Here is a 12,554-nt window from a genome sequence, read left to right as displayed (position 1 = left end):
AACAGGGTATTTATTAGTAATATTACTAAATTGTCTTTCAAAATGGAAAGGGATCAGGAAATTAAGTTGTCAGAGTTAAATCATGGTATTAAGCCAATGAAGAAGAACAGCAAGCACTAGAAACAAAGTGCAAAACCTTTGTAACTTTATCTTTGGAAAGAAAACAAAAGACATCATCCACTAGTTTATATAATCTCAATTTAATTACATGGAAGCATTTTCCATTTAATATGCAGCCTTCATTTCCAGGTAACTTCTTCATTGGGTTTCAGCTCCCTGTATGGGGCCGGGGGGGGGGGGGGGGGGGCGGGGGGGGGAGAAGAGAGAGAGAAGAGGATAATAAAATTAGGTAGTGCACAAGACTTCTGCAGACTGTAATTTACATTATTCATAGATTTAAGTTAGCATTTCACTATCATAGCTTTTGTAACAGATCTTGATTTCTATGTTAAAAGGAAAATCAAGGATATTAAAAGTTAACTGTATATATGTTTTAAAGAACTCTTACGGGTTGGAATCAATTTTTTCTTTACACTTTCCTTCTGTTTTATAGTAACAGAGAGAAAGCCGTGCTCATCTATATTATCAAAACAAAAACGCAGTGCAGTAGCACTTTAAAGACTAACAAAATAATTTATTAGGTGATGAGCTTTCATGGAACTGACCCACGGATCTGAAGTAGTGGGTCTGTCCCACGAAAGCTCATCACCCAATAAATTAGTCTTTTAAAGTGCTACTGGACTGCTCTTTTTTTTTATGTATTTCCCTTGACTCCCTTCCACATTAGCGCTTCCCAGAATGAGCGCTGTTAAGACACTGCAGCAGCAGATCTCCATGGATTAAAATGGGGCTTCATGCCACAGTCCATTCACATTGGAGTGGAGCTCACTGGACGACTGTGGCCTTAGTTGTCATATGTAGCTAATGAAGACTTGACAAATACTTTAAAAGCCTGACAAAGACCCCCATATGATGGTTAGAAGGGTTTCTATGAAGCAACTGAAAAAAGATGCATTTTCAGCACTCCCCACCCCTTAAAGTAAATGGATTGAATTGGGAGCCTATCCCTCATGTATGTGCTGTTCCCAAGGAACTCAATGGGACTTCAGTACCAGGAAAATTAATTGCAACTGTTGTAAAGAACATAGTCATCAGATAGTTGATGAGCATGACATGTAGGGAAAGAGCTAACAGCTTTTGTAAAGGGAATTCATATCGTCAAAGAACTGTCAAATGTTTAGGTGTCAACAAGCAATGGATTAGGGTGATCCATTTGATGGAAGTGTTGGGTAAAGTCAGCAGTCAGGGGATGAGACAAAGTTCTCATGGATCAGTAACGAATAAAAATTAGGAAATGAAGGGTAGGAATAAGTGGTCAGTTTTCACAATGGAGAGAGATAAAAAGCAGGGTCCCTGAAAGGATCTGTACTGGAAAAATGCTGTTCACCATATTCACAATGGATCTAGAATGGGGGACAGACAGTGAGTTGACACAGTTTGAAGATGATACAAACTTATTTTAGATAGGTAAGTACAAAGCTGACTGCAAACAGTGACAAATGAATCTCAGTGACTGAGGACCAAAATAGCACATTGAAAGACAATATTAACTGCAAAAAACACATTGTTAGAAAAGTGTAATTCCAACTATACATACAAAGTGATGGGTTCTAAATTAGTTGTTTCCACTAAAGGAGATCTTTAACTTATTGTGGCTAGTATTCTGAAAACATCTGCTTAGCGTGCAGCAGCAGTCAAAAACAACCCACAATGTTGGGAGCCATTAGGAAAGGAGATTGCATTATTATATTTTCAGTCTTATTAGCAACTATACATGGTATTCTCACACCTTGAATACTTAGTGCAGTTCTGGGATGATATTAGAATTGGAAAAGGTATGGAAAAGGACAACAAGAGTAATTAAGGATATGGAACAGCTTCATATGAAGAGAGATGAAAGACTGGTACTGTTCAGCTTAAGAAAGAGACCATGAAGGGAGAGGTAAGATAGAGGTCTACATAAGAGCATTACTAGTGCAGAGAAAGGGGATAGGGAAATATTACTTCCCTTTCCATAGAGCACAAGAACCATGGTCACCCAATGAAAGTAGTAGGCAGCAAGTTTGAAACAACCATAAGGAGTAACTTGACACTCTGCAGTTACCCTGTAAAGCTGTTTGACAGAAGACATTGTGAAAGCCACAAGTATAATTGAGTTTAGAGAAGAACTGGATAAGTTAACAGAAAATAGGTCCATCGATAGCTATTTGCAAAAACTGTCAGTGATTCAAGCCAACGCTCTGGGTGTTTCTAAGCCACTGACTGCCAGAAGGTGGGACAACAAAAAAGGGGGTGGCGGGGGAAAATAGATCTCCTGACTATTACACTGTTCTGTTCATTCCCTCTGAACCTTATAACAGTGGCCACCAGCAAAAGACAGGCTGCTGTGCTTGATGAACCTTTGGCCATACCACTCTTAATATGGGGAAGGACCGCAAGATTTCTTAATTACAACGAATTTAAATTGGAGTTGAGACCACCAAATCGTCTCAACCGAGATGCTTAGCATTCTGCAGGACAGCTCCTACTGGGCAAAATCCTGCTTCCTTTGAAGTCAACATCAGAACTTGTATCACTTCAGTGAGATTAGAATTAAGCCCTTCAAAACAGATTATTTTATTTAAACAAGATCTGGTCATAAACTAACCTTTTAAACAACACGCTCTTGTTTCTGAAATTTGTAAGTTTTTCATCATTCCATCTGTCCAGGTAGTACCCAACAACAAATCCCATGGGACATAAAACATGGACCCAGTAGTCACGTACAAATTGGACAAAGTTCACCATGATTGCTAGAAGAAAAAGAAAAAAGTTTGAGGTGGTGCGGGAAGAGGCAGAAAAATCGGAACACGAACTACTGCATATACCTAGTACATCAATAATGAGGTATTCGTGATTACACGGAGAAATTCCAAGGTCAGCACAAAATTCAACAGAGAAAAATGCTTCTCCCAGGTCCACGTGAGATTCCTAGGAATACCAGAATTGACTGAATTTGCAGCACAGAGTAGAATTTTGCCTTAAAGAAATAGGAATGTAACCCAAATAACCTTAAAAGTGATTTTTCACATGTTGAGGATTTGCATTTCAAGTTATGGCAAAATTCTCTCAACAGAAATCATCTCATAGGTTTACCCATGAAAATGCATGACCCAATAAATTTGTTAGCCTCTAAGGTGTCCCAAAACTGCTTATCTATTAATAATCCAGTTATCAGAAGTCTGCCTTGCTGTAAAATAGAATATTGGTTCTCAAAAAAAAATATGTATCATGGAGGACTTTACATAGAATTTATAAGTCTAGATGCCATTACTCTGAGGTCAAAGAGTTATCAATGGTCCACTGTCATTGGTCTGGTACTATTCAATATTTTCATTAATGGCTTGAATAATGGAGTGGAGACTATGATTACAAAATACGACACCGAGTAGGGAGAGGTTGCAAGCTCAGAATTCAAGATTATCTTGATACTTTGGAGAGTTGATCTGAAGTCAATAAAATGGCTATTTAATAAAGAACTACACTTAGGAAAGTATGCACAAGTACAAAACGAGTAATAAATCACACACCAGCAGTATTGAAAGAGGATCTGGTGATTTCAGGGGATCACAAATAGAATGCAAGTCATAGAATCATAAGGCTGAAAGGGACCTCAGGATGTCATCTTGTCCAGTTTGCTGGTTCAAGCAGGATCAACCCCCACTATGTCATCCCAGCCAGGACCTTGTCAAGCAAGGACTTAAAAACCTTGGGGGATGGAGAATCCACCACCTCTCTAGGCAACACATTCCAATGCTTCACCACCCTCCTGGTCAAGTAGTTTTTCCTAATATCCAACCTACACCTCTACCTCTTCAACTTCAGACCATTACTCCTTGTTCTGCCATCTGACACCACTGAGAACAGCTTCCTCACCCTCCTCTTGATAGCTCCCCTTCAGGAAGTTGAAGTCTGCTATTAAATCACCTCTAAGCCTAAATCCCTCAGCCTATCCTCATAGGTCCTGTGCTCCAGACCCTGAATCATTTTTGTTGCCCTCCACTGAACCTGCTCCAGCACATCCACATCCTTTTTATACTGGGGGGGGGGGGGGGCTGTGATGGAGTGGGGGATACCTGTGTGTGTGTGTGCGCAGTGGCTCACAGAGGGTGTGGGGCTCCTGCTGAGGGTAACCCTGACAACCAGGTAACACCTTTGTACTGCAGACAAAGGAGGAGGTGGAGCCTGAGGGGTTTGAATTGGAACTGGGAGTTGGAAGCAGTTAGTCTGGGCTGGGAGAGAGAGAGAGAGAGAGACAGTCAAAGGAGGGGGCAAGGCCCCAGCTCTGGGGGCCCCTCGGGGCCTCCTCTCCCCAACATGGATTGGACTGGCTGTCTCTGCCTGCTGTACTGACTCCTCTGTATGATGCTGTGTCCTGTCGGCTAATAAACCTGCTGTTTTCCTGCTGAGTGAGAGACTCTCCTGCCTGCGGACAGGGTGCAGAGCTTGGGGGACCCCAGAACCCCATCACACTGGTGTCAGGAGTGGGATGTTCTGCACCCCGAGGATGGAGCATCCAGCAGTAAGTGACCGGGGCCCCAGAAGAAGTGGGGCCTGCGAGACCCAGGTGTGCTGAAGGGCAGTGAGGTGCAGTTCCCCAAGGCGGAGGGGCCTGTGGCCGAACCCAAGCAACTGCGGTTGTGGTCCTCGAGAGGGGGTGTCACACCCGAGGAGGGGTTACTCCTGGGACGCTGTTGGAGTCGGTCCCAGAAGGTGGCGGGGCCGAGAGCCCAACCCCCAGGAACAAGTGACCCCTGAGGAGGCTGACGCTGAATGAGTCCTTCCCAAGACAGGGTGCTCATGGTCCCTGAGAGCGGGTGTCACACTGAAGAAGGGGTTCCGCTGGGAGTCTGTTGGAGTCGGTCCCAGAGGGGCCTACGGCCTAACCCCGGGCAGCTTGTGACCTGCAAGAAGCCTGGCACACTGAAGGGATTCTTCCAGGAATCGTGGGGTGCAGAGGGCATCAGCCTGAGAGCCTGCAACCACGCTGAGCAACTCCGCTGTGAAGTGGCAGCACCTGGAAACCGAATTGAGATTAAAGAAGCTGGACAAGGCAGCGTGGATGTGCAGTGGCGGAGCTGAGGGCTGGGGAGAATCCTGCAGAGGTGAGCCCGAATCGGGGCAGGGAACCCTGGACTGCATGGAGCTCTAAACCGAGTGGCCTGCCACAGCTCAAGGAGGGAAGGAGCGATTCCAACCCATCATCTACTAGTGGCCAAGACAGACCTGCGAAGAGTTTTCCAGGCCTGGGCCAAGAAAGGTGCCTGTGTGTCTGTGCAGGAAAGCAGCTGATCCACTGGGAATGGCAAGTTGTCTGTGAGAGAAGCTGCTCCACCTTCTGTGTGTGTGTGTGTGTGTGTGTGGAGACCAGCCGGGGGGCTGGGACAAAGGAGAAAGTGTCTCCCATTGTCTGTCTGTGTTGAACAGCAGCAGCAGCCTGGGGAGAGAGCAGAGCCTGCGTTTGGAAAAGGTGCCAACGAGGAAACTAGCCCATTGTCTGAGGAAGACTTCCCCAGCCTGGGGTGGCTGGAGAAGGAACCACCAGGAAAGAGCATTCCAGGTGTGCCTAAACCCAGCCATGGGGGCTGGAGCAAAGGGAATGGCTCTGGAATGGGCAGTGGTATCCCTGCTAAGGACACTGGTCCTTGGTGCAAAAAAAAAAAAAAAAAAAAAAGTGCTTCTGCTTCTGGGGAAGTGAATCCTTTGCTTAAGCCTGTGGGGGCTCAAGATGGAGCCAAGATCCCAAAGCTGGATCTGAGGGCAGCTAAAGCCCAGATGGGAAGTGGGCCTACCTCTGTGTCTCTCAGGGGGGGATGATGCTTTAACTTGGTCTAATCCAGTTAGTATCATCAGGGAATCCCAGAAACCAGACGATTCTGGTACTTGTTCTTTGCCTAATGCTGAGGTGTTACTGGGAGGGGGTGAGAGGAATCTGTCCTACCAGAGTCATCCTCTCGCCAGGACACAGGAAGAGCAGACTGGCAATGGAGTTACGCTGACTGATGAAGATAAAGGAGCTGGTAGCAAAAGGGAGGAAAGGGACCCTAACCTTCTGTCCGGTGGTACTGGCTGTCTGCCTGGAGGGGGATTACGTGGGAATCTGCCTGATGGGCCAGAAGTGATCCTGGGTGTAGGTGAAACCCAGGAGCTGGTTGTGGCTCAAGGGAGCAGTGCCCCCGTGGAGGCAAACAGGGGTGAGTTATTGTTTGGGGGAGCTCTTAAGGAAGAGAATTTCCCTAAAACTTTTCCTGACCCGTCTGTGGGGACTGCAAAAAATGGGAGTGAGGTGAAGGAGAGTGAACAGGAAAGGTGCTTGTCTGTAAGCGCCAGAGCAGCCCTTTGCCTGGGGAGAAGTTTGTTTCAGCTCCTGATGGCCAGGACCTGCCTGAGTGTGAAACCACTGGCTGTGCTCTGGAAGGGTCCAAAGCAGGCAGGGTAAAGGTTTCTCAGGAATTGGAAGTTAATGCAAGTAAAGTGAAAACTATCAGGGAATGTGAGCAGCCCTGTGAGAACCAAGTGAAACAGCTGCACAGTCAGTCTCTGTAGAATGCAGGAGAGGGCCAGCAACTCCCCATCTCCAGATGGTGGAAACACTTATATTCTTATACTGGACTCCACTTCTAATTCCATGGGGGAGGCAGAAGTTGGAGGTGGAAGGACAAAGGAGCTTTGGGCCTGGTGGGCCAGTGAGGAATAAACAGGAATTCCTCCATGTGGATTCTGCCTCTGGGACTCACAAAACAACTTTTAAAAACCAGTTTGGTTTGCAAATTTCCAAACTGGCAGGGAGGGGGCCGTCTCCCTGAGATCATCAATGGCCCAGTTCTTGTTAGAAGGGAGGGCACACCCAGAGAGATCAAATTTCCACCCCAGGGGGCAAAAAAGAAGATTAAAACTTGATGGTGCTAAAAAAGGCCTCAGCCATTTATCCCCAAAATACCAGATTCTCAAAAATGTTGCACAAAGGTTGTGGTCTACCAAAGAGCAATGTAAATGTACAGTTGCAATGGGTTTGTTCTGTTACTCACACTAACTGCTGTAACCAAGGGGTGCTGCTACCAAAAGCTGTAAAATTGTACCATGTACTAAATGTTTGAAAAGAGCCATTTAACATAACATTAATGTAGAAGCATAAGTTGTATGTTGAAGAAGTCTGTAACTCTAAAATGTCACCATTGTTCCCCGTAACTAGTCTTGCAACCTCTCACATGAGGAGGAACATTCCAAACCTATTGTGTGGCATGGAAGGGGAAACTGAGGCACACAACCATTTTGGTGGTCTGGCTAAATGCCAAGGGTGGAAGCATTTGTACCTTCCTTTACTGGACTGTAACTAAATTCCAGACATTGGCTGGAGCAGCTGTATGAACTGGTGGGCAGACAGGGCAGGGCCCAGACCAAAAAAGAACTATTTAATCTGTTGGTGCTGCAGCATCTGTATGGGCTCTGCCTGCCCGACTTAAGAACGTGGCTGATGGACCAAAAACAGAAGCAGGGAGACCGACCAACCTGAGGGAACTAAAGGGACTTGCCCGGCTGCATCACATAAAAAGGTCCAAAACCAAGCTCCTAAGTTAGAGCCTCCCCCAGCAGGATTATAACATGGAGGTGGTGCACATCAAGGGAAGCACTAAGGGTGCAGCCAATGCCCAATCACAAGGGAAGGGCCCCAAACTTCCCCAGGTCACTGGCTGAGTGACCCCGCTCAGTTCGGTCTGGAAGCGGGGAGAGATGTGATGGAGTGGGGGATACCTGTGTGCGTGTGCGTGGCTCACAGAGGGTGTGGGGCTCCTGCTGAGGGTAACCCTGACAACCAGGTAACACCTTTGTACTGCAGACAAAGGAGGAGGTGGAGCCTGAGGGGTTTGAATTGGAACTGGGAGTTGGAAGCAGTTAGTCTGGGCTAGGAGAGAGACAAAGGAGGGGGCAAGGCCCCAGCTCTGGGGGCCCCTCGGGGCCTCCTCTCCCCAACATGGATTGGACTGGCTGTCTCTGCCTGCTGTACTGACTCCTCTGTATGATGCTGTGTCCTGTCGGCTAATAAACCTGCTGTTTTCCTGCTGAGTGAGAGACTCTCCTGCCTGCGGACAGGGTGCAGAGCTTGGGGGACCCCAGAACCCCATCACAGGGGCCGCGCCAAAACTGGACATAATATTCCAGATGCAGCCTCCCCAGTGCAGAATAGAGGGGAATAACTACTCTAGATCTGCTCAAAATGCTCCTCCTAATGCACCCTAGTATGTCGTTAGCCTTCTTGGCTACAAGGGCACACTGTTTACTCATATCCAGCCTTTCATCCACCATAACCCCTAGGTCCCTTTCTGTCGTACTGCTGCTGAACCAGTCAGTCCCCAGCCTGTAACAACGCTTGGGATTCTTCCGCCCCAGGTACAGGACTACAGATTTCTTTTGGCCCAATCCTCCAATTTATCCAGGTCACTCTGGATTCTGTCTCTACCTCTCCCCCTAGTTTTGTGTCATCTGCAAACTTGCTGAGGGTGCAATCCAGTCCCTCATCCAGGTCATTAATAAAAGATGTTGAACAACACTGGCCCCAGAACCAAGCCTTGTGGCACTCTGCTTGAAACCGACCACCATCCAAATATTGAGCCATTGACCACTATCCATTGGGCCTGATCTTTAAGCCAGCTTTCTATCCATCTTGTAGTCCAAGGATCCAAACCATGTTTCCTTAACTTATGGACTAGAGTGTTATGGGAGACCATATCAAAAGCTTTGCTGAAGTCAAGGTATATCTCATCCACTGACTTCCCCATGTCCACAGAGCCTGTTAACTCATCATAGAAGCCAATCAGATTGGTTAGGCAGGACTTGCCCCCGGTGAATCCATGTTGGCTACTTTTGATCACTTTCCCCTCTTGCAAGTGCTCCAAAGTGGATTCCTTGAGTCAACAGTATGATACTGTTATGTAAAAGGCACCTGTCATTTTGCTATACATCCACAGGAACATAAGAGCTGGGAGGCAAGTGTTCTGCCCAATGTTGGTCTGGTGAGACCTCGCTGGGCAACAGTGTTCAGTTTTAGGCATCACAGTTAAGGAAGGAATTTGAGAGAATCTAGAAGAGAACAAAAAACAAAACAAAAAAAAAAAAACCCAACCCCCCCCTCCCCCACAACAATCCTCCCATGCACAAAGGTAAGAGGTTTGGAAACTTTCACCACCTTGGGGCGCTGGGGGCGGGGGAGGGAAAAAAAAAAAAAAAAGCCACAACAACTGAGCATACTAGGCTAGATTCACAAAGAATCTGAGGCTCCTAGAAAAAGAATTCACAAAACCCACATTTGGTGCCTCGCACCTTATTAAGTGAACGAGCAGGTGCTTATGAATGGCATTCACATAAAGAGCATCTTGGCATGTTGCTTTAACTAAGGTAACCAATAGAAGCAGTGAGCTGAGGGGCGTGTGCTAAGCCAGGGGTGAGCAAACTTTTTGGTTCAGGTCTCACTTTTCTTCTCTGCAGTTAGCAGTCCCCCACTCCACCACCAACCTGTCTAACCTAATCTGATGGAAATTTTGTTTATGTTCATTTGAAAAATATCCCCTTTCAGCATGAAGAAAATATGTAGACTAAAGGAAGTTTTTACAACCGTATATAAATATGAATACACATACATAAGAACAGTAATATAGTTTAACACCTTTAATGAGATGGATGAGCCTTAGACCCAATTATGCTGTGCCCCCCTTTAAGAAGTTTCACACCCTTCACACTTTGTATACCCCATACTAAACCATACACCTCTCTCAAAGCCTGGCACCTAAATCTGGGCTGCAGGAATATCTCTGACTGGGATTCTAGCTGCACAACACTCTCTTGGAGATAGAGTGCCTATACGACTTTTGCAAGTGAAATGTGAGAAAGAAATGAAAGGTGGAAAGAGAAGGAGCTTCTCTTGTCATACCCGAATAACATTTAACCCAGTGGTTCAGGATTCTCAACTTGGGATCTCCACATCACAGGTAAGCACCCACTCCATCTGAGGGAAAGAAGTGATACAAACAGGGATATGCCATATCGCAACTGAGTGCCCTAATCACTGTGCTATAAAATATTCTAATCTGAGGTTCCCTCAGTGTTTCCTGCTAAAGTTCCAATGTGGCTAGATATTTTACACAGTTATTAGAGCAGAGGAGCTGGATTCTGGACTACCTCCTTCCAGGTGAATACTTTAACCACAAAGTCATTCTCATGCTTGCTCACCTGCTCTCTCTAGACCAATGATTCTTTCATTATTTATCCAGAGTGCAATAGCTTCAACATGGTTGAGGTCTGAGTATACAGTATTTACCCAATCAGCTCCCACAAGCAAGTTAGTTCTCCTGGTTTGTGCATCATTCTGAAGCTTAAAGTGTCCAAATCCTTGTCACGGGGCCATAATACACATGTACAGAGACAAGAACATAGATGCCTAATGAACTGTTACTGGAGAAATTTAGATGCTGAGTAATTTTGGGGCTTATAGGTCAGGAGCAACTGAGTGGGAGTGCGAGTCCCCATGATGCCAGACTCTGGGATTCAGGGGCCCAAAGCGGCAGTTAGTTACTTAATTCCTTTTGCGAATCTAGCCCATTTGGTTAAGAGTTGAGAAGGGACATGGACAACACACTTCAAATACGTACAAGACTGTAGCAAAGAGGATGGTGATCAGTTATTCTCCATATCAGTCAAGAACCAAACAGATAAACAGCTTAATTTTACAAGAAGGAAGATTTAAGATCAATATCAGGAAAAACCTTTTAAACTATAAGGATAGGTAAGCACTGGAACTGATAACCTCTACCACCTCCCTTGGTAATTAAGAGCAAGTTGGACCAGTGATTTTCAACTGTTGTGCCACAAGAGCTGTCTAAGCGTACTGCAGAATTTTCATCACTTTCCCCTCCCCCAGCTCTTTGCAGAGGAAAGGGGTGGGGAAAAATGATTAAATTTGAAGGCACACCTAGATCTGATTCCCATTTAGTGTGAGGATGGCCAATTTCCCCTCACAGAAGCTTTGCAAAGGAGCCAGAGGGAAATGGAGACCCTGCACTAGCTGGGACTCAGGCAGACTCGCCTCATGAGGCTCTGACTAGTGCTGGGTGGTCGATTTCCCACCCCTCTTCAAACAGGAGTGAAAGGGAAAATTGCAAACCTCTCTAGTAAGACTATAACCATAGTAAACCTTAGTCAGTGACATTTATCAGCAATTGATTCAGTTGGGAAGAGTAGGTGTTCCATGGAATTGTTCATCTCATTGAAGTGGGCTGTGGAACTGAAAAAGGGGGGGAAATCACTAAGTTAGATGGCTCCCACTGGCCAGAAACTAGCTGCCCCTTATATTCTGCATAGCTTGGGGGAGTGGGCAAGACATTCTTTTCAATGGCCCAATAGCCTTGAATGGCATGGGGCCACTACGCAATGCAGGCAGCCAGCCTGAGCACTCCAGGGGCTACCAGGCAGGAGTTACCTATGGCCAGCACCAGAGCCAGAACCCCCTTCCACAACCCAACTTCCGGCCCTAGCTCAGAATCCCCTCTCAGACCCACACTCCCTTCCAGATCCTGCACCCCCTCCTGCACTCCTGTCATAGGTCAGAACCCCCTCCTGCACTCCCATTCAGTCCCAGACCACACCCCGTTCGTTAGTAGGGCAGAAAGTGCAGCTGCGACCACTCACCAAAATTCGTAGGGCCCCGCCCCCTCGCGAAAGTTGCCCACCCGGAGCCTACAACGGGCTGAAAATTGTTGAATTCGACTTTGCTTTACACAAGTCCCAGTCCACAACAAGCGCGTAGTATTAACCAGGCCCCTTACATCGCTTGGATTTTGCCTCTTACTTTTCAAGTACTCCAGTAACTCTATCTGGTGACACAACACTCGGTTCCACCACGGCTCGCGCTGCTCGCACGCTCAAGGCGGACTCAAAAGGAAGCGCTTGAGTGTGAGCGTTGCGCGCACGTCGTGCTGGGGTGTCGAGGCTGTACAGCGCCAAGCACAGCCCCCCACTGCTCCCAGGAGCATTCCGGTATGAGCACCCCCGGTCTCAGCGCGAGCGCCACTCCGCACAGGCCCAGAATTACTGCGGAAGTCCCACCCAGCGGGTTCCCCACACAGCAGTGACAGTGCCCGGGCCAGGCCCTAGGCAAACGGGGCAACCCGCGGGGCCTCTGAGCCCCCAGGCGCACGCCACCCGGCCCCGCTCACCTGGGGCCCGCTCCTAGGCCTAGGCCTGCTGCCGCCTGTACCGAGCCCAAGGGCACCTGGAGCCAGTTAAGCTGCTTCTGCAGAAGCCTCCAGCCTGCCGGAACAGACCATTAGCTGCGGAGAGGGGGACTTGCTTTCCTCCGGCGCGTTTATGTCAGCGTTCCACCCACCACCCTTGTTAGTGGCTATGGCCCAGCTCCTGTAACAGAGATGCTGTGAGCCCTGAGTGCCTCGAGCCCCCCGATAATA

General features: G+C 47.2%; 1 protein-coding gene across 3 annotated transcripts; it reads right to left on the bottom strand.

The window, feature by feature from the left end:
- Nucleotides 1-181: 181 nt before the first annotated feature.
- NDUFB1 (NADH:ubiquinone oxidoreductase subunit B1) lies at nucleotides 182-12,502 on the bottom strand. Of its 3 annotated transcripts, XM_074996626.1 has the most exons (4): nucleotides 12,306-12,502; nucleotides 10,025-10,099; nucleotides 2,708-2,852; nucleotides 182-276 (listed from the first exon to the last, which is right to left on the bottom strand). In XM_074996626.1, the coding sequence occupies exons 3-4, from the start codon at nucleotides 2,845-2,847 to the stop codon at nucleotides 240-242; spliced, it is 177 nt and encodes a 58-aa protein (XP_074852727.1). In that variant the 5' UTR covers nucleotides 2,848-2,852; nucleotides 10,025-10,099; nucleotides 12,306-12,502; the 3' UTR covers nucleotides 182-239. The 3 variants fall into 3 exon arrangements, with proteins under 3 accessions (XP_074852727.1, XP_074852725.1, XP_074852728.1); XM_074996624.1 differs by lacking the exon at nucleotides 10,025-10,099 and having other exon boundaries at nucleotides 12,306-12,485; XM_074996627.1 differs by lacking the exons at nucleotides 10,025-10,099; nucleotides 12,306-12,502 and adding an exon at nucleotides 11,939-12,180.
- Nucleotides 12,503-12,554: the final 52 nt, after the last annotated feature.

This window comes from Carettochelys insculpta, chromosome 6 (genome assembly GCF_033958435.1).
Source record: "Carettochelys insculpta isolate YL-2023 chromosome 6, ASM3395843v1, whole genome shotgun sequence".
In the NCBI taxonomy this organism is placed as follows: domain Eukaryota; kingdom Metazoa; phylum Chordata; order Testudines; family Carettochelyidae; genus Carettochelys; species Carettochelys insculpta.
This window is presented reverse-complemented; position numbering and strand designations above follow the sequence as displayed.